Source organism: Struthio camelus, chromosome 9 (assembly GCF_040807025.1).
Source record: "Struthio camelus isolate bStrCam1 chromosome 9, bStrCam1.hap1, whole genome shotgun sequence".
NCBI lineage: Eukaryota > Metazoa > Chordata > Aves > Struthioniformes > Struthionidae > Struthio > Struthio camelus.
This window is the reverse complement of record NC_090950.1, coordinates 10,031,135-10,051,052: the sequence shown is the minus strand read 5'-3', so window position 1 is coordinate 10,051,052 and position 19,918 is coordinate 10,031,135. Positions and strand designations below refer to the sequence as shown.

At 41.1% G+C, this 19,918-nt stretch overlaps 1 protein-coding gene across 2 annotated transcripts in view; it reads right to left on the bottom strand.

The window, feature by feature from the left end:
- Nucleotides 1–19,918, bottom strand: part of CLSTN2 (calsyntenin 2) — a 595,520-nt gene that overhangs the window by 373,317 nt on the left and 202,285 nt on the right. Inside the window, exon 1 of one of the 2 annotated variants that reach the window (XM_068954011.1) lies at nucleotides 4,744–4,941. The exons of the other annotated variant lie outside the window; for it this stretch is intronic. Coding sequence (XP_068810112.1) covers nucleotides 4,744–4,831 — 88 coding nt within the window. The 5' untranslated portion in view covers nucleotides 4,832–4,941. Of the gene's footprint in view, nucleotides 1–4,743; nucleotides 4,942–19,918 lie in introns of those variants that run through there. 2 annotated transcript variants of the gene reach the window in all.

The window sequence follows — 19,918 nt, the reverse complement described above, 5'->3', positions numbered from 1 at the left end:
TCCTAAAGCCTAACCTTTACTTCCTATCCTATGCACAATGAACATAGAGAACACGTTATTGTCTTCCACTTTGCAGCAGCTTTTTGATGCATCTGAAAATGGTATGCATGTTCCTCAATTCTTTCTTATTCAGTCAAATATCACAACTCCTTCAGCAGATCAGGTCTCACTCTCTAGACTTATCATCCCTGCTGTTTTCCGTTGGCACCGTCTCCAGCTGGTCCAGACTCTACTTGAACTGTAACACCTAAAACCAAAGATTTTTCTCCAGCTGAGGTTTCAATAAGGAAAGCGATCTCCCAACCCTGTTACTGACCTCTAGAGCATCCTTCTAAAGCAGACTGGGACGTCTGGTTTTGTTTGAAGGGTTACTCTTATTTTTGTTTAACAAATCAACAGACATTTGAGTGACTGAGAAGGCACACTGAAGCTCTATCAGCAGAAAACCCTAAAGTAGGTCAAAGATCGCTTTGTGTATATAGCCAGCATAACCCAGTAGTTGATCTTTTCAGACTGCTCTCGGACAATTCACACCGAAAGAAAAGTCTCTTAGGCCAGCTACACTTAATTTATGGTCCTTTTACAGAGGAACACAAGCTGTAAGCGTGACTCAAGCCAAATCTCACTGCTGTTGAGTTGTAAAATTTGTCTTTTGAAATTACTCATGTAACATTAAACATTCTGAACCTTAGGAGCCGATTCTTTGCTATAGTTGCAAAAAGAAGCCATGGATAAAAGGGCACACAGCATTTGGCTTGCTATAGAAACAATGCATTTTATCTTCCGCTTTCCCACTATTTATGCCACAGTAGGGAAGCTCTCTAGCCTAAATGAAGTGCTAGCCACACCACTCAGACACCCTCTAGGAGCCAAGCAAGCTTCTTGCCTTTTTCTAACATAGGAGAATGAAAGAAACAAAACAAACAAATCACTTTGGGGCAACCAAGTCAAAATGAGGATCAAGAAGAGGCCAAGAATATGCTTTTTACAAAGGCAAGAAAGGAAATGTATTAGAAAGCTGGAATGAAACCTTTGGCATTCCTTTCCCAGAGCATCCTCTCAATCTGACACAGGAAATCCAACACACAAGAAGTGAATGAGAAATTTGTATGCTCTAATATTTCCATCAGATTTTAAGTAACATCTTAATGAACCTTTAATTTTCAAGAGCCCTAGGAATAACATCTGTTTCATAACACACGCAAGGCTATAACTATATGGAATTAGTAATTTCGGCTCTGCTCTCTTTTAACGCCTATTGGTGCGCAGGAGGATTGGATCATCACTATACCTTTCCAGTTAAACAGTAAACAAGCAAAACAAGGTGATGATGTCTCTGACGAATACTAATCGGCTTTCATGCACTTCTCCAAATCTTTAAAAGGAGAAGAAAGACACTGCCTGAGGGCTGTCACGTAAAGGAAAAGTGACAAAACTAACTCTACACCTCTCTCAGGCCATCCCGCCATGTTCAGCCACAGAAGACTGAACGCGTTAGCGGGTGTCTACCAGCAGCACATATTTTGTTCATGACTGAAACATGCTTTCAGAGCTCTGAAGTTCTCAGGTTCCTAGCTTTGGTAGCCTTCCAAATAACGCAATTTAAATTGGTAATGATATGAACATGGCTGGTAAATGTATTCTAGCTCAGTAAAGTCAACTTACGCAATGTTGTCAGGCTTCTATGCTGAAATACCTAAATAATAAAGCAGTATCAAATACTCCAATTTTTGTCTTTTGAGACTTAATCATTTCAATATCTGGACACTCGGATTTCATAGCCAGACGCCTTTTCTCCTGCGAAACAGGAAAGTCACTTTTCATGAATTCCTTTTCATCCAAAACACTTCATAAAAAAGCAACTAGTCCTATTTACACGTATTGATAGGAAAATGGAAACATGAAATATTTACATGTCTTCGCCATGGTTTTGTGGTGAGCCGGAAGCATCACTAGCAACAGAAAGCAAGGTTGCTCCATTCAGTCTGCTGCCTGAACACTGTGCCAACTTTACCTCTCATGAATTTGAGACATGGAATAAAAAGTATGTTCTAACTTCTCCACAGATCTCCTTTGAACTCATGGGGGGTGGGGAGGAAGTACTTCATTATTATCTACCATAAATAAATTGACAAGTAACCACAGCATTACACAAAAAACTAATTCACACACTAACATCTGCCTAGGAAGTTCTCAAATGTTTGTCCTGGAGTTCTTCCCCTGGGCTTTAAGCTTTCTTCTAAGCAAAATATGCTGCCCGTGTCTCTCTGGGTTGGTTGTTTTTCTGTTGCTGATAGTCATATCAGATGTATTCCCAATGGATTTGCCAAGTGGGACTGAATTTTCCACTGATTTGGAAGTGCCCTGGATGACTAAGACTTCAAGTTTTGTCTATGTACTTGGAATCAAATATTCTCTTAGTTATTTAGATAACTGAGAGGCTTGCAGTTGTACCTAAAAATTAAGGTCATAGTGATGTTTCTTAAGGAATTTTGGATATGGTAACTTTTTTTTAGGACTTCATTTAAATGATTTATTATCTCATTCTAAGATTTGCCTATTAAACTGTTCAGCGATCAGCCTTATGCATAGATCTGTGGAGAGACAGAACGTGGAAGTGAAATGCCACAGGTGGCATTTCCCCCTGCTTGCGTCCACACGTAGCTATGCATCCTGAACGTGCCGGAAAAACCTTGCCCTTCAGCATACCGTTTTACATAACTCAAGACCACGCGAGAGGCTGTCCGTACAGTTTCCAGACACAAATAACACAGTTCCAAATAATCCAGAAAGCGTGGCTCTCTGTCTTGCTGAACGGAGCTGTCTAAAAATGTTCTCAAGATACTGTTTTTCAGTCAAAAACAGTCATTTAATTGAAACTTAAGCTAGAAACCCCAGGGTCAACAACCTGCTATAACACTAGCAACGCCAAGAACTGAACGTGAATGTTTACCGGGCAGGTTAAGTTCCCTAACTGTCTACTACCTATTCCCCAATTCCCACTCACATTTTTTCCCCCTTTGGTAAAATTTCAAAAAAAGTCTCATTTTTTATTCTTATGTGGAACAAAGAAACTTGACAACCCAGAGATAATTTTGTGAAAAAAAAATTGTGATTTTCCTATGAGCCCAACTAACGAATGAAGAGAACCAGGACTGCTGGTCTGGGTGATCTCTCTCCCCATCCTCAAAGACATATACTGCAGAAGGAAGGTTCTTGGGTTTGGCTAAAAAAAAAAAAAAAAAAGAAAAAGAAAAGTACTATGAGAGCAAAGCAGGTGAAATAGGGTAAGATTCAAGACCATTATATTTGAGATTGCCCGTGCTCCCCCCCCGCACAGCAGGTGGCCCACAAGCCTGGTACGCTCTCCATGGCATCTCACATCAGCGAGCACCCAGCTCCAAGCTGAACAACCACCTCACAGTTACCATATCAGGCTTCTCAGTTGTGGGTATGTAAGTGCCTTTTGAATTAAAATTTTCCTCCTTTAGGAAAAAAAAGGAAAAACAAAAAACCTTCACAGAACAGAGAAAGCACCATTCTCTTCTCATTTAAATAAACCCTATTTCCTTTCCTTAACTGATCAGACGGGAAAAAATCAGAGTCCACAGAGACAAGTATACAAGATACTAACTGCAGAGAGTCCCAAGATACGTTACCTCGTTTACTAACCCGGCGTTATAGTCTGAGATGATATCTGATTTTAAAAACAAGACAGGTGTGCAAAGTAATAAGGACAGGCTTAGAACACTTACATACCAACATAAACACCCTTAAATACCTATTTTTAACCACTACATATACTCTTGTTAAGCGTACAAAAGTGCTCTTTGCAGCCCTCCAGCGGTCAAACACAGAGCAGACCCCACAGGAACGCAGACCTGTTCCCGAGGCTGCCTGCAACACTTACGCAGCCTCCTATGAGGCAAAGCCTGGCAAATTCATCAGAAGAAAAGACCCCTGTAAAGGAGACAGTTATCTTAACACACGTGATAAGAAAATAAATAGGTGGAAAATAATTCCATCAAAATGCTCATGATTTGTTACTCAGCATAGCAAAATTGCTGTGAAAACACTTGATCCCACCAGGACCTAAAGATATGCACTGGGTTAACAACAGGGCTAGCAGTTCCCTTCTCCTGTTGACATATATTAATTTTAAAAAGAAGCTGAGGCAATGTTTGCCAGAAACCGTTTCCTCTGGAAGCCAGGACTCATCCAAGTTATTCTTCTATCTCCTTTTTTTAAATACAGTCCCTTAAGTCTTCCCTCTATATCGGCAAGGTACAGTAAAAAGTAAAAGTCTTTTCTATTAAAAAAAAAATCGCTTTTAAATTGTTCAACGACCTGAAAAAAATCTAGACTGCACCTAGAGCTCTCCAAGTTTTAAAAACTTAGAGCTGGAAACTCAGACCAGAGCTGCAGGAAGGCGATGTCGAGAGAACAAGTTAAAAAAAAAAAAAAAAGACCAATTAAGGGTTAAAGAAAGCAGAAGAGGAAGCGGGCCGCGGGCAGAGCGGGACCCTGCGGGGGGCAGCGCTCGCCCGGAGCTGCCGGCCGAGCGGCCGCGGGGCCCGCGCAGCGCAGCGCCGAGCCGAGCGCAGCGCCGCGAGGCGGCAGCGACCCCCGGCACCCGCCGCCCCGCGGGCTGCCCCGGCCGCGGCCCCCGCCCGAGCCCCCTCGGCCCCGCCGCGGCGCCCAGCCCGCGGGCAGCCCGGCCCCGGCCGCGCCCGCGGTACCTGCCTTTGGCGGCGAGCAGGCTGCCCAGCCCCAGCAGCAGCCCCAGCAGCAGCATCAGCAGCGCCGGCGGCGCCCAGCAGCGCGGCCGCATCGCCGCGGCGGCGCCGGCCCCCGCGTGGATCGCGGCCCCGCGGCCGGTGGGTGCGGGCGGTGCGGGCTCCTGCCGCTGCCGCTGCTCCGCCGCCGCCGCTCCCTCATCCACGCTCACGGCCGGCTCCCGCCCGGGACCGCGCCGACGTCACGGCCCGGCGAGACATGAATATTCATGAGCGGGGCGGGGGCGGGGGGGCTCCGCACCCTGCCGGCGGGGCAGCGCCACCGCCCCGCCCCGCCCCGCCCCGCCCCGCCCCGCGGGGAGCGGGGGGGGGGGTGCAGCACCTGCGCGCGGGGCGGGGCGGCTGCGCGCACCTGCGCCTGCGCGGGCGGGGGCGGGGGCTGCGGCAGGGGCAGGGGCAGGGGGGCAGCGCTGGAAGTTTGGGGAGAGGCGCCGGGTGCCGGCAGCGGCCTGAGGGCCCGAAAGGCGGCGCCAGCCGGGACTCGTCGCGGGGTCAGTAGCGCCGCACCCGCGGCTGATCCGCTGGGGGGGGGGGCGCTGCGCACCGACCGGCCGCGCGGAAGGTGGCGGGGGGCGAGCTGCCGCCCCGGCTGCCCCGCCGACGGGCAGGCCCAGCGCGAGGCTGGGGTGCGCGCTGCGTGACGCCGCGCAGCCGAGCGCAGGCACCGGGTAAAGTCCTGGGGGTTGGGGTCTTCACCATGTTTACTCTTTCTGTATATGTCACTGTACGCGTGATTCGCTGAGCAAACCGCTTTGAGTAGATGGAAAGCAGCATCCCCTCCTCCTCCTCCTCCTCCTCCTCCTCCTCCGGCTCAGGCACACAAAACACGTGGGCTGGGACCCCGAGCAGCCAGGACCCAAGCCCTTTCTCAGAGCTGCGATGCAGCCCCTGGTCAGCTGGAGACACACTGCTGTTCCGCTTCCCCCGCGTCACTTTCATGTTATTTGTACCGGCTGGGATAACCTTCTAATGCTCCTGTTGTTGCTCAGCTAATTACGCTATGGAAACTAGTAAATAAGAAATTTTACTAGGAAAACGGTAAATAAAATGTAGAGAGGTTTAGCTATCAACATTAACGGGAATTACAGGGTACCTCGCTGCGCACCGGGCTGCAACTGTCTCTCTGTATTTATAGCAGTCAGACTGACAAAGGCTGCAGAGGCACAGAAGGAACTTCAAAATCTGTTGGGTTTTACAGGTTGCTAACTTTAAAAAATGATATGCGGCAAACAGCGGGAGAAGGTCTGTAACGCAACGTTCCGCCTTCTGAAGGATTAGACGTATGACCTATGGATCAACATATTGAAATAGTATACCTCTAAATACAGCACCATAATTCGAAGGAGGGCGAACTGGATACAGTGAACTGGCAAGTCTCTGAGGAAGCTAAAATAGGAAAATACTTCTTTTAAGTACTAGCATATTAACAGTCTTTATATATAATTGACTCTGTGGTGGTATCTAGAAAGCAAGAATGCAGCAGGAACGTACAGGGGGATACATCTATTTTCCCAACAAACTTAAAGTCTAAATAAATAACAGGAATGCAAAGGGACAAGCATCACCCCATTCCACAGGTGGAGAGCTGAAGTACAAAAAGATGAAGAAACTGCACTGGGATCACATGATATTGGCGGCAGAAACAAAAATTAATTTCAGTTCCAGTACCTTAATCAAAAACTGTTCTCCTCTTTAGCTGATTTTATTTGTTTATTGACATGACAGACTGGGCCTTCTGCGGTCTTCTCTGGTATGTGCAAGCTATGGATGTAGACAGAGAGAATTACATTTAAATGATGATGATGAAGGAGCACTAGATAGAAATTTAAAGTGAACAGTTATCATTAACACCTATGTTTTATGCTGCTCTGCAACCAGGTATGTCCATTAGCTTCTACAGCCTTGCCCACGGTTTAAGAAAGCAAAAGTCAAGCTGCAATGCTTTACTCATTTTACTCTTTCTACTGCATAATTGAAGGAGTGTAGCCTTCAATCTGTGCTTATATAAATTGGTGACACAGTTGTTACAGTATGAAGAGGTATTATTTAGTCCCAAACAGGTCATTACTGAAGGATTACTTCTGACCTGAGACCCATGCAGGCACATGCCTAGAACCACCTGGGAAGAGCAATATCCCATACAGAGAAGTACAAAAACTCACATTGTTCGGACGTGTTTTATCGGTCTTGCGAAACAGAAATTATAAAACAAGGGGGAAAAGGTCATAGTCACGCATTCACTGAGAATTATTGACATGGACCTGACGTTGGAGACAGTCAATCAGAAAGATCCATTTGAGTCTAGAGATGTAAAATTACCTTTATCATATTTTTCCCACTATGGATTCAAGATACTTCTGGAGGAAGGGATTTACCCAGAGAGCCAGAGAAGAGATCTGGATAGCCCCAAGGTCAGGGGATTTTAACCATTGTAATGATCATGTTTTCTAAATAAAAGTTAATAGTATCATGATGATCCTCTCAGTTATTCTAAGTAATAAAGAAGTGACAGTTTAGCAGGAATATTTAAGTAAACATATTCAGGTACAAAGTAGTATCAGTCTACTGTTTAGCATATTAGACTCCATTAAATAAAAAACAAAATAAAAAAAGCATCAAAAACAAAAGAAGCCACGAAAGAAGGTCTGTTTCAACATTACAACATTCACCTTGTTGTTCATATGTAAGTACATGCATAAGTAAATACAGACAATTTGGATCCTACAGCAAGCCCCATCGTAGCACTCATTACGGGAGCAGTCTTAGGTTCACCGTCCTTTATTGGTTTAACAGGATATTGCTGCGTGTTTGCATAACACCAGGATGGTGAAGAGCATAATCTGATTGAGTGCTTAAAGCCGCAAATCAAACCACGCTAAACTTAATGTGTAGTTTAAAATGAACAAACAAATACTCAAATAAGCCACAGGAATCTAGACTTGATTGCATTTATAAGACGTCTATGTATTACCAAAGAATGTGACAATATGTTTTCCTGTAGGGAAATAACATAGCCTGTAAAAAAGGCAGAACTAAATCTGTAATAAATGTTAGTTACATAGCTCCTGCCCTCGTGGAAGGTGCGGAGGTTAACAATGGTGCAGGCAGCCTAAGAGCACAAAAGACAGAGAGGACAAAGGAGGGGGGGGAAGGGGCATGGCATATATGCCATGTTAAAGAAGAAAATAGATTTAAAATATAGCATTATAGTGCCTGCATTTTCGTACTATAAATAAAAGTCGGATATTGCAATCACAGAGTAGGGAAATAATCAGTATCGACTTTTTTTTAAGAGAATGGAAATAAAATTTCTCCCTGCTAGCCACAGAAAGTACTTATTTTTATGTGTGCCAAATCCAGCAGGAATGACACTGTTGTAATTTATGTTTCTTTACCACAAGTTTGAAATAAGCCCAGGGTCTTCCAGAGTATTTGCTCTTTTGCTCTACGAGTTGAAACCTGCCTTGAATGTTAGAGGAACTGAGCGGAATGATGTAGCACTTTGCCATTGCCACCACAGGTTCCGTCGCCTCTCTAGAAGCTTGCGAGCGTTTCCCTGGAGCCTTATTCCGGTCAGTAGCTTTTAATAAATAAGTAAGGTCGCCATCAAGTAGAATAGAACAAACACAGCCTGAGCAGTAAGTATAAATACAAACATTTCTTTCCATATATGCTGCACCTGCTAATATGTTAATTAAGTAGAAGGAAATAGATTTACATTATTTATTCTTAATAAACGAACCATCTGAATAATAACTAAATGTGTTCTATAATAATCAGGAAGCATTTTTAATAAAAGGCTTTTCTGCAGCAGGAGGAACCACATGGAAGGTGGGGAAAGAACTGTATTTGCTTAAATAGCATTAAGAACTCAACTGAAGCCACAAAACTAAAATGCTGGAAATTAGCACTGCCAATAGTCTATAGCATTATCCCGTATAATGGCGTATAATGTTGTAATTTCTTTCTAAGAGTGCAAATTGGAACTCTGAAAGTGTACGGAAATTTAAGCCCACGTTTCCTAATCACTATAATGGAAAATGTGCAACTAGTTCCTCGGCTTTGTTATTCAAAGCCTTAATACTGAAACTCTGCTTTACCACGCTCTTAAACTGCAACAAACACTGATCTTATTCCGGGCTCCACAAGAGACTCAAGCTTTTAGTTCAAAGGCAGTATTTGTTTTTAACATGTTACGAACCTTGCTTGGTTTATATAATGTGAGATCGCGAAATAGAATTGTCATATGTTGATTTGACCTCACTTAATCACATAAAAATAGCCCTTTGATGGAGACCTCCACCTGTATAAAAGACTTGTGTCTGGCAGGAAAGGAAGATGGTAATTTGGCAGGAGATGTGACTCGGTTCTGAGCTAACGTCCTACTGCGGTCGCACTCCTGCTTGTGCTTTCTTTGGACTGATTTATGTAACAAGTGTTGACAGCATGGTCTCGTTAAGGCTCCTGCAGTAGTTTTTGCAAGAGTAGTCATCTTCTATCCAAATTTCTTCCTGCATGATTATATATTACTACCTACCTTGCCCATACAATTTTAGCTGGAGATTGTACTCTTCCATATTCACAGACATAGGGAGTTTTTGAACACACAATAGTGTGTTCAGTTTCCAAAAAGATAAAGAAAGCAACCCTTTTCCACTGGTCTACCGATGGAAGCCGCAGAGGATTGTCTGACTCTTTATCAGTGTTCATATTATTTATTTTTAATAAAAAAAGGATTCTCACTCTGTTTTAATATTTACCAGTGAGCTAACACCTACTAGGTACTTGCCTTTTCACTTTCAGTGGTGAGAGGAAATGCGAAATCCTATTAACCTTCTTAAGTGTTTTCCTTTTTAGATATTTAAGGCAACATCTTTACCTGATTTAATTAGAATTTGGAAGCAAAGATCATCTTTTCTTTTATAACATTGATGAGATTGTCAGCAGAGTACAAGAAAACTAGCACATGTTTTGCTAATTTTTAATAAAAGTAACACAGGGTTTCAACTTCAGCATTGGATCTAAGCTGGGAAAGATACAGTACGAGATTATGGAATACTGACTAAGTATTGTGCTTACAGCCAAGACTTAATTTCAACAAACTTGAGCCAGAAAAAACAGTGAATAAATATTTTTCCAGTTTGGGAAGTCCATCCTTGCATTAGTTTTTCAAAACACTGAGTGTAAGCCACAATTATGGGTATTGTTTCAGCTTATGGTCGGCTAGATAAAGTACTCACAGTTGCTTCACACATCCACTCACCACAAATTACTTCCTCCTCAGTTCCAGAAGTGTAACTTATGCTTTATATGACCATTCCTAAGCCTGGATCTGTACAGGGATCCAAGTCCTCCTCCTCTCCCCTCCCAAAAAAAAGAAAAAGAAAAAAAAACCTCCTCATTATTCTGAAAGGTTTTTTCCTAACCCAGGTAATTTTACAGAAGGGAGCCCAAACAATGATCAGGCAAATTCGTCAGTTAAATCATCAGAACTGCTGGACGGTTATCCCTATTAGAGGGCAGTAACTGGTAGTTAGCGACAAGTCAGGAATGACAACTTTTTAACCCAGGCTACTAACAGCCAGAATAGTTTGCAAAAACAAACAAAATAAAATTGTGATAGCTGTCTAAACGTAGACGCAATGCAATCTTACATTTACATTTAAAGTGCTGGCTGTTGCTTTGTGGTAAGCTGCTGTGTGTTGCCTTCAGCTTTTTTTTTCCCCCCCCACTTATTTATGCTTTAGAGAACTACTTCAATGGAAAAATTAATGAATCATAAAAACATGATTCAAAAACAGCCAGGATTCTTCCTTATTTCTTTTACGAAAGTGTTCTCAGTGTCATTCTTGTTATTAAAAGGGAACAACCTTTCTCTTCTCTCCTACTCTCTTGTAGTTGCAATTGAGCCCCAGAAGCAATAAACCTACTCATAAGATACTGGATGATCAAAGCTGCCATCGTGGGCCCCAGGACCTAAATCAATATGTGAGATGGTGTAGTCGGATCCCATTAGACAGGGGTAGATCAGCACCCGCACTGACTTGCATCAAATAGAGAAAGGGAAGTTAATGGAGGGTGCCCAGCATAAGTGTATAATGCTCTCTGCAGAGTATTAGCTCATGAAATTAGTGCTGTTTTGCAACCAACTGAACCAGGGAGTGTCTCTGTAACCATTTTTTCTATACTTAGAGAGGTAAAAATGTGATCTTCTGGAATACTATGTCAGTGCTTTATGGGATGAACTTCATGCTTGCTGAACTTGGATGGTAGCGCTTTAGATAACTTTAATATCCAGAGGAAATGAGAACTTCAGTATCCCACCAAAACTACAGCAGTCTTGCTTCTTGGGAGCAAATGCCATCACCCAAAGGCAAAGCAGGCAAAAACCCTTCAAAGCATTTATTCCTTCATAACATTTCTTCTTTCCCATATTTCTTGCCTTCAGACCAACTGGTGTACTCCTAAGTTCCCTTTCACAAAATGCACGTTCTCTAACAGCATGATAAAGTTAGGAATGTATATTGGTACCCTGTTCCTAAGTTTATATCTCATGTTAATTTGTGACATTCTTCTTTCAGCTTTGTATAGACTTTAAGTGAGACAGGAGTTCCTGTGGGGATATGAACATGGGTATTTTAACGTGTGGAGGTAGAAGAACAAGAAATATCCAGCATGACCTTAGGAGCCCATCTAAAAATGCAAAATGATAAGTTTTTAAAAGTACAGAGTCAAACCTGAAGAGAAAAATAATAATATTTCTATGCATCCTGAGGCTAGCCACTGTAGCCCTCATAAAACTGAATCACAAAAATTGTGTAGGATCTGTTTTTTCTTGCCATTTATCTTTTTTGGAACTAAAGTTCTCATATTTTTTCCTATTTTCTTTAACCTTTAAATGAACATTTATTTTATCTTTTTCTGCCTCAAAACTTTCCATATTAATCAATACCTGCTGTTCCTACTTTCTTCTTATTTCTGTATCTTTTCTAAATGGTACTTCCTGAAGTGCTAGAACAAAGTGTCAGACTCTCAATTAGTGTAAACTAGCACAGAACCTGGGAGGACTTCACGCTGCATTTATAACAAACCTGAGTTTTTCCAAAGTAATACCTAAATAGCCTCCATTTATTCATCAAGCGGCAATCACAGCTTCCCTTCACCAACTCACAATCTTCAAAATAAAAAAGAAAGCCTTTGCAGGAAAAGTATACTCTACTATACAAATATTGCCAAATCTTGGAATTGCTACATGGCTATTAACATCCTTGTAACTGCTGCCTTTCCTATTATTTGGTTACCAACTTATTGTACCAGACTGAATGTCAAAAAATGATCATGTGGATAAAGATTTTTCATTCACTGCAAACATTTTTCCTCACGCTAAATTTGAACTAGTTACTTTCAATAGCTGTTCTTCCTTTTCTGGCTTAATGACAATTTTTTAATAATTTCCCATCTTTTTGTCCATGTCTGATTTCTCTTGCATATTGTAACCATATAATTTTATACTTTGGCTATTTTGTTTTCTTGTAATGCAAATTTCTTGAAGGTAACCACTTTAGATTTTGTTCTGTTCTGCTTGCATTCTGGTCCATCACTTAGCAAGACTTGACCCTCACAGCAGCTAACGATTTCACTAGGAACCTAGGTAAAGAGTGCCATCCAGAGACATCGCGCCTTCCAGGCGTGCTGCAGATGGAGAACGACCTGGCCGCTGTGAGTCATGGCACCTGTAGATTTTTTTCAGCATTATGGAAAAAAAATATAATAAATTTGGATTTTTTTTCTTTTAAGACCAACACTGATAATCCATCTGCATCAAAGCAGCTCAGCAACACTGATAATCCGTCTGCATCAAAGCAGCTCAGCGTATTTGGATACTATTTTCCAGCAGTACCTCATACTATGCAGCTGTAGTTGACTTCTACTGTTCTAAGTATACTAGTTTCCTTGGCAGTAACTGTACTCTTGTATGTAAAAAGGAAACTTTGGTGGGTTTTGTGGTTTTAAACACAGTGACCACATCACGCACAGATGAGCAAGAGCATGGACTGGAAAGAAATTAGAAAAGTTGTAATTGAAATAGTGTTTCCAAAGATGAGAAATAATGGAAAAATTACATCAGAGAGATGTAGTGCTGAAATGCATCCACATAGCTATCCCCAGGACTCTGTAAAGTTCAACTTCAATAAAAATCAGCTGAAACCAAACAAATGAATTGCGATCAAGTCCCTTTTAAAAGATGAGTTTGAGATACGCAGAGTAACATCAGAGTGGAGTCACATACACAGGGCAGAGCTGGGGGGGTTCTTCATTCCAAGAGATAAGATGAGTTCTCAGAAATATAATCTTATTCATCCCATTTTCCCGAACTAAAGAAAGGACAATCTCCAAAGAGCTCAGTTCCAGATGCACGGCTATCCCTTCACCATAGATTTAGGTGAAACATTATTTTTACTACTCACAGTAAACTATAAGACACCTGAGGACAAATAAGCTATTAATTTAGTCAGAAGAAAATATATTTCCAAATCCGCAATGTCTGTACTGCTCTTGATAACCGAACAGCAGCTATACTTATATTCCACTTACGTCTTGGATCTCCAGAAAGGTTTAGAGTTTCCAGGAGGACTAAGTCTTTAACAGTAAAAATGCCAAACACTGTAATTATTCTAAAATTCCCCAAATGATATATTTTAATATAGAAATACAAATTCAGCAAGGAACCTTTTTCAAAAAAAAGAAAGAAAGAAAGAGAAAAATTGGAAGACTTTTCTATACGTGCAGCGGTTCAGGGCAAAACACCTTAAAGCAGACAGATGGGATTCTCCCAGGTGCATTCTGTGCTCCAAATTTACACTGCATCCCTATACTACCAGCTCTTGTGGACCTATACTAAGTGTCAGATTAAATGGTCATTGCCAACAGATCCTAGTAATTCAGGGAAGTAGTTCATTGATATGCAATGCCTCCTCTCAGTCCCATTCCCTATCACTCTCTTCTGTGCTAGAAAAAGATTATGAGGTTAAATGACTTATCATGCCCTTTTCATTCACTCACTTTCTGGAAACACAACACAGGATTCTGGATGAAGTATATTCCTTATTTTCCCTATAGAATATCATTAGGGAAAATGCTCTGGTTTGGAAAATTATATTTTACTACACTTTCAGGGAGAGTATTGGTTGGTCTCCTGAGTAACTGAGAATTTCCTGTTTTGGGGATTGTAAACTTCAGTGAAGCTTGAGGTAGCGATGAATGCAGAATGCATGTATTAGCCCTTCCAAGGTCCCTTCCAACCTAAACGATTCTGTGATTCTGTGATTCTGTGATTAGTGACTGAAATACTACAAATACTGGACTAGCAAAATAAAAAGGCAGAGAAGCACAGCCTCTCTTCAGAGAGCTGCATCTTCTTGCTCTCATTAGAGTCTTGCTGCAGAAACTTCAGTTTTTTCCAGTGAAATTTCTCACCATCAATAAACAGTAGGAAAATATAACTTTGAAGAATAGTTCCAAAAATGATTGACATTTGCATTTCATCTGTCACTGGCAATGACAAAATGGTTTCTATGTTTTAGTCACTTTTTGGTTTAAAAAGGCTGCAATTTAGTTTTGATAATATGAAAAATTATTATTGTCATATGAAAAATTATTACTCTCCAAGAGCTTCTAGAGCTTGATAGCTATCAATTCATAGATGAAGCAAAAGACATGATTAAAACACCAAACAATGAAGGACTGTAAAGTTATTTCAGATGTCCGTGTATCAATAGAAAATATCCTGTCCCTTGACTAGGTTAAAATTGCCTGTTAATCAATAAGCAATTATTGATTTTCCTAAAATGTTTTTTAAGTAGTACATCATTGTTTTTCCCTACTTTCGATGGAGGTTTGCAACGTCAATAACGCTCCTGGTAGCCACGCTCTGAATGTAAGGTGAATGCAACTCCCCAGTGAAAGGAAAATTAAATCTCTCAGTCTCCACTTGGACAGCGAGACACGACGCTGCTGGAGAGGTAATACGTGGTGGGGATAGGGAGCGCAAGGACAGATACGGACCACCCACAGCTTTCAGCAGGTTCAGCTGGACTCTCCGGTACCCCATCTCTCATGAACCTCTCACTCAGCTTAACTAAATGACATCACAGCACGTTGCATTAGACAAAAAGCTTGATTGCTTAGAGCATTCAACACAAGCTTTCCGTGTGTCAGCTCCCACCTTTAACTAACTCAGTTAAGGTAAGTTTGTTTTATTGTATATTAAATATATCAAGTTTTTCTTGTAAGCTTTTTCCTTTAAGTTTTTTCTTTCAATTTTTTTATTGGAAGTTTAAGATCAGCAGCAATAGATATTATAATAATTAAACCAAAACAAGCAAAACCCCATGTTGTTAAAAGAAAGTTAAGAATGAAAAGGTGCATCTACATTATATCTGCAGTTTGGATCAGGGGCACTTTTGCACTTTTCAAGCAAAAATAGTTCTCCCAGCCTGCCATGCTTTGGTTCCCGCTGCGGAGTAATTGCAGCGTACGTGAACGGCATTTCTGTCAGATGACACAAAACCAGAAGGCACGGCCCCGGCTCCCGCTTAGTGCCCTCCAGCTGCTAACACTTGTTCAGTCCACAGGACCTCACTAGGCCTAGCCTGAGGTAAAAGTCATCAAATAGCTATAGTGCGGACACAAGGTCCTCAGCACTGGCAGTTGCATTCCTTACCTTTCCTCCTATCGTACGGCACTACTTGCTAATTATACATAGCTTACACGTAATTTAATGGTATGCAGTTAATTTTAGATATTGTTCTCTAAAGGTGAACACCAACCTGACAAAAAAAATGTGCATTTTTCTTGAAATCAAGTATGTTAAAATTCTGAAAGCGAAGAGTTAGGAAATCTAGGCAGTTATACCATTATATACTCCTTGCTATGGTCCAGAGCCCCTTCTCCCCCACTTGCCTTGCCTGAGGTATCATTTCTAGGGTTATCAGACAGAAAATCTACCTCTTGGATGCTGAGTTCACACTTACATTTCTCTTCTGAACATGCACATTAAATAATAGTAGTGCACGTTGATGATCTTAGCTGTAAAACATGTGGTCAAGTATTGATCTGGTTTTTTTAATCAGTTTTCTATCTTTGCTCTGGCACAGGGACTTAGTAATCCCATGGTGACAAGAATTTCTGCTTTCCATATATAACTTAAATATCTTCCAAGTACCTGACTATTTTAAGTGCGCATATTTAAAGTTCATATTCTGCAAACCTTTGAGTGATTAGAACTTCATCTCCAAATGTTTGCAGGAGTTAAACAAAGTCAACCTCAATTAAATTTTCAGTCCAAATGAGTAATGGTCAAAGAATTTTTATGGTAGTTAGCCAGCTTTGCCCATTTTGCCTTAGTGGGCTCCAGCAGGGCAGTAGGTAAGGACTGTGCTACCAATTTTTTGTACATATTTCATGTTGTAAATAAATGTAGAGGGGTTTTGTTTGTGTCTCTGAGTGTATTTGCAGAAGAAATTCATCTCTTAGGAGAAGCAAAAATCCCTCAGATAAATTGATTTTGAACACAAGAAATTCTTGGTAAAAAAACAGCAGAAGTTGTAGTAACCTGAGCAGCACCTGGCCTTCATCTGAGGAATTATACGCAGGCAACTGTCTTGCTTCTGTCTGTATCCCATCATACAAATTACTTTTTGACAGAGGGCTCATATCTCACCGAAAACCATTAAACAAACACAATTACTACTTCTGCATCGTTAATCTGAAATAGCAATATGTTTCTGCATAAGTGGAAGTGAGTTAGGAAGTTCTGCCAGTCCATGGTATCTCAGATGTACGATAAAACTGTTAATTAACAGAACAGAGACCTACATAAGACCGACATAGTTTTGTAATGTCAATGAAAAGCAAGAACAAGGGCCAGACCGTAATTCTGGCTATGTTGCCACTTCAGTGGAAACTCCTGTGAGCCTAAGATACCCTGCAGCGCCTCACTGGGATTGCTGCAGTTCTCTGTTCCCCGAGTAAGTGTCTCCTTCTTTCTTGCGCAGGCTCGCTGTGAAACGGGAAGCAGGGTGAGACGTCACCTCCTCGCTGTGCTGACTCCTTCTCCCCGGGGTGCTCAGGCTCAGAGGATCACGTTTGTGCCCAAAGCCTTTGCAAGAGAGATTAAACGCTTCTTCCTCCTCTTACCCCATGCGACCTCCTTGATGCCCTTTTGGAACAGGCAAATCTAGTTGATGGCAACTTTTTATCAATTTTCTTTTTCCTTTTTGTCCCTCCCCCCTTTTTTTTTTCTGGAATTTCTAATATCCACTGTCTTTCTATTATTAAATGGGGAATTATCTATACAACTGGATTTGTGATTAGTCTTGAAAATGAGGTAATTACTGACTTGGGAAATACTGCTGTCTTACCAACTTACAGCTAAGCTTTTTCAGATTAGTATATACCTTAAAAAGGCTTCTGATGGGCTGGCACAGGCTGATGAATCAGTTTATCAACTTTTGGGAAGGGCAAAGTGAAAAAGGAATGGGAGAAAAAATTAAGAAAACAACAAGCCAAGTGAGGACATCAGAAATGAAGACATTTTGCAATTGTTTTTTACCTTTCCAGATCAAAGACAGCTTTGCATGAGAAAGAACTATAAAAATTGACCACAAAGAGACCAATAGTACACTAAGTTTAGAAAATAAATGAGAAAGAGGTAATGCTGAATATTGCCAGAGTCTTCAAAGATTTTTTTTTTCCCCTTTGTGGAAAATACGCTGGGATTCTGTTGCTGCTAAATTATCGATGAACACCTCAGCTGTATTGCTATTAGCTCTTTTGTGATGATAATCTTGGGCACAAGTCATAAGGAAAACTACTGGATCTCATGCAGCCAGCAATGGCAGATAAATGAGAGCTCTACACGGACAGTAACAATAAGGGAACTTATATTGAGGATGCTGTACTGAGATGCTGCTCTTCGAATTAGGGAGAGTCCCTGCTAAGAAGCCGTGCTCATTTCAGTAAGCCCAGTTTCAAAACACTGCAGGATATACAGTATTTCAACTCAGATGTACCATGAACAGGCAGCAGGATGAATTTTTTAGGCTATCATACAAGAAACAAGAAGAGACTGACTAGATATATACGAACAATAGTTACAGCTTTCATGCTTTAAGTCATATTTTGCTTAATAAAGTATTGATTATTTAAGGTTCCTGAGAGAAAACTGTTAGCTCATTTGCTTTTCTTATGAGAACTATATCAATGTTTTGGATTTTAATTCCCATGGCACCTTATAACAACAGGAGCAGCAGGACAGAAAAACGAACAGTATAATTCCCCCCAAAGTTATAATTCTGCTTTTGCTCTCCACTGTTTAACTGTAAACTATACTATTTCATCACAGATTATTAATTACCGTCCTGATGAAGCAAGAGCTCTATTATAATGCAAGTATTTAATCTGAAGAAATCATTTATTACAGTGCCATGAATGGTGAAGCAAGAAAGGGTTCATTTCAAGCCCATGCAATCCAGAGGATCAGCAACCATTGATTTCACTGAGTTTTGCTTCAAAACGTAATATCCAGCGGCTTGGAGCAAAACTTCCACAGAGTTCAGTTGCCAAGAAATCACATCTCTAATCCAGTTTGTATTACATATGTGAAATAAAGAAGAATTAAATCCAAAAGTTATTTTCCCCAAACACTTCTTTTTTCTAATGGAACTCATTCTGCACATGAAGAGCAGCAGTCGGGATGCTCACCAGACAAAAATAGTGAATTGTCCTTTTTTTAGGAGGCTTTGCTATGAATCATTTGTAACTAGTTCCTATGCGATGCAGAGGCTCAGGCTGAGCAGCACTCACCAATTCAAGCACTGAATGAGTATCAGTGGGCTCATCTTATATCAGGATCTCGGTGGTCTCATCTATACTCCTGATTAAAATAGGTTCAGGAAATGTGCCCAGGCTCCGGCCAGCTGGTCAAGCACTTGCTTGACTGAACACACTCTCCCTGGCCCGTTGTGGGCCTGCGCCAGGGCCATTCCCAGCACTGGTGGGCAGCAGCAGCAGGGGCGCCAGAGGAGACGTGGAGCCAAGGGCACCAAGGAAACCACACAGCTATTTCTGATATTTGTCCTGTTTATCAACACATATCTTGGCTAGTTGCTTTTCTATAACAAAAGCAACTATTAACATACTGCTACTTTTCTGACGTGTACCATCTAAAGAGGTTTTTTTTTCTGTTTTCCACCTAAGCTGTTAGTTCCTCTGAATTTAAAGAAGGTTTTATTAGTTTGCTAAGTGTTTGCCACTCTTACTGCAGCTAAAGTGAATAGCTTTGCTCCGTTCTCCTTTCGTCTATTGTTTGCAATGTTTTTGTTCCTTGTACAACTGCTTGTGTTGGAAACGCTAAATTATATTCTTCCCTTAAAGACAAGGCAGTTCACTGAATAGACATGTTTTGAAAGCTTCAGTGTATATGTAACAAGTTAATTATTTCCAAGCACATAAAACTGATAATGCAGAGAGACAGAGAAAAGAAAGAATTAGAAAATTAATATATGAAATAGAGTATGTATAGGCCAGCCCATTATTTAGAGGCAAAAATGTGGATGTGTCAGCACACAGGCTGCTAAAAAAAAGAACAACAACCCTGGAATGTATTTGAAAAAGAGAAAGTCATATCTGAGTCAATTATTTCTTCTCATTTGAACAATTTTTACATTAAAATAAAAATACTACCTGCATGCTGAGCCACAGATCAGTCAGACAAAAGATTAAAGAAAAATTAGGAAAGAAAGAAAGGAAATCAAGAAAAGAAAGGAAGAAAAAGAAAAAACAAAAAATCAAATCAAGAACAAAACTGAATTTGGAGGAGGAGGAGGCATTGGCGGCATGCACCGTCTTCACAATAATCTAGCAGAGGATAAGTGAACAGTCTCAAAATCTGTGATCACACAGCGTTTGGGGGCAAGGTAGATAAATAGTGCAGAGACATTATGTATCACTAGGGACTCTTCCCACAATTTCAGTGAGGAACCTGTTGCAGCTAGTTTTCGTCAGTAAAATAAGCGGCGAATTTGAAGATGGAGAAATTTCTCCAAGAAGATTCTCATCAA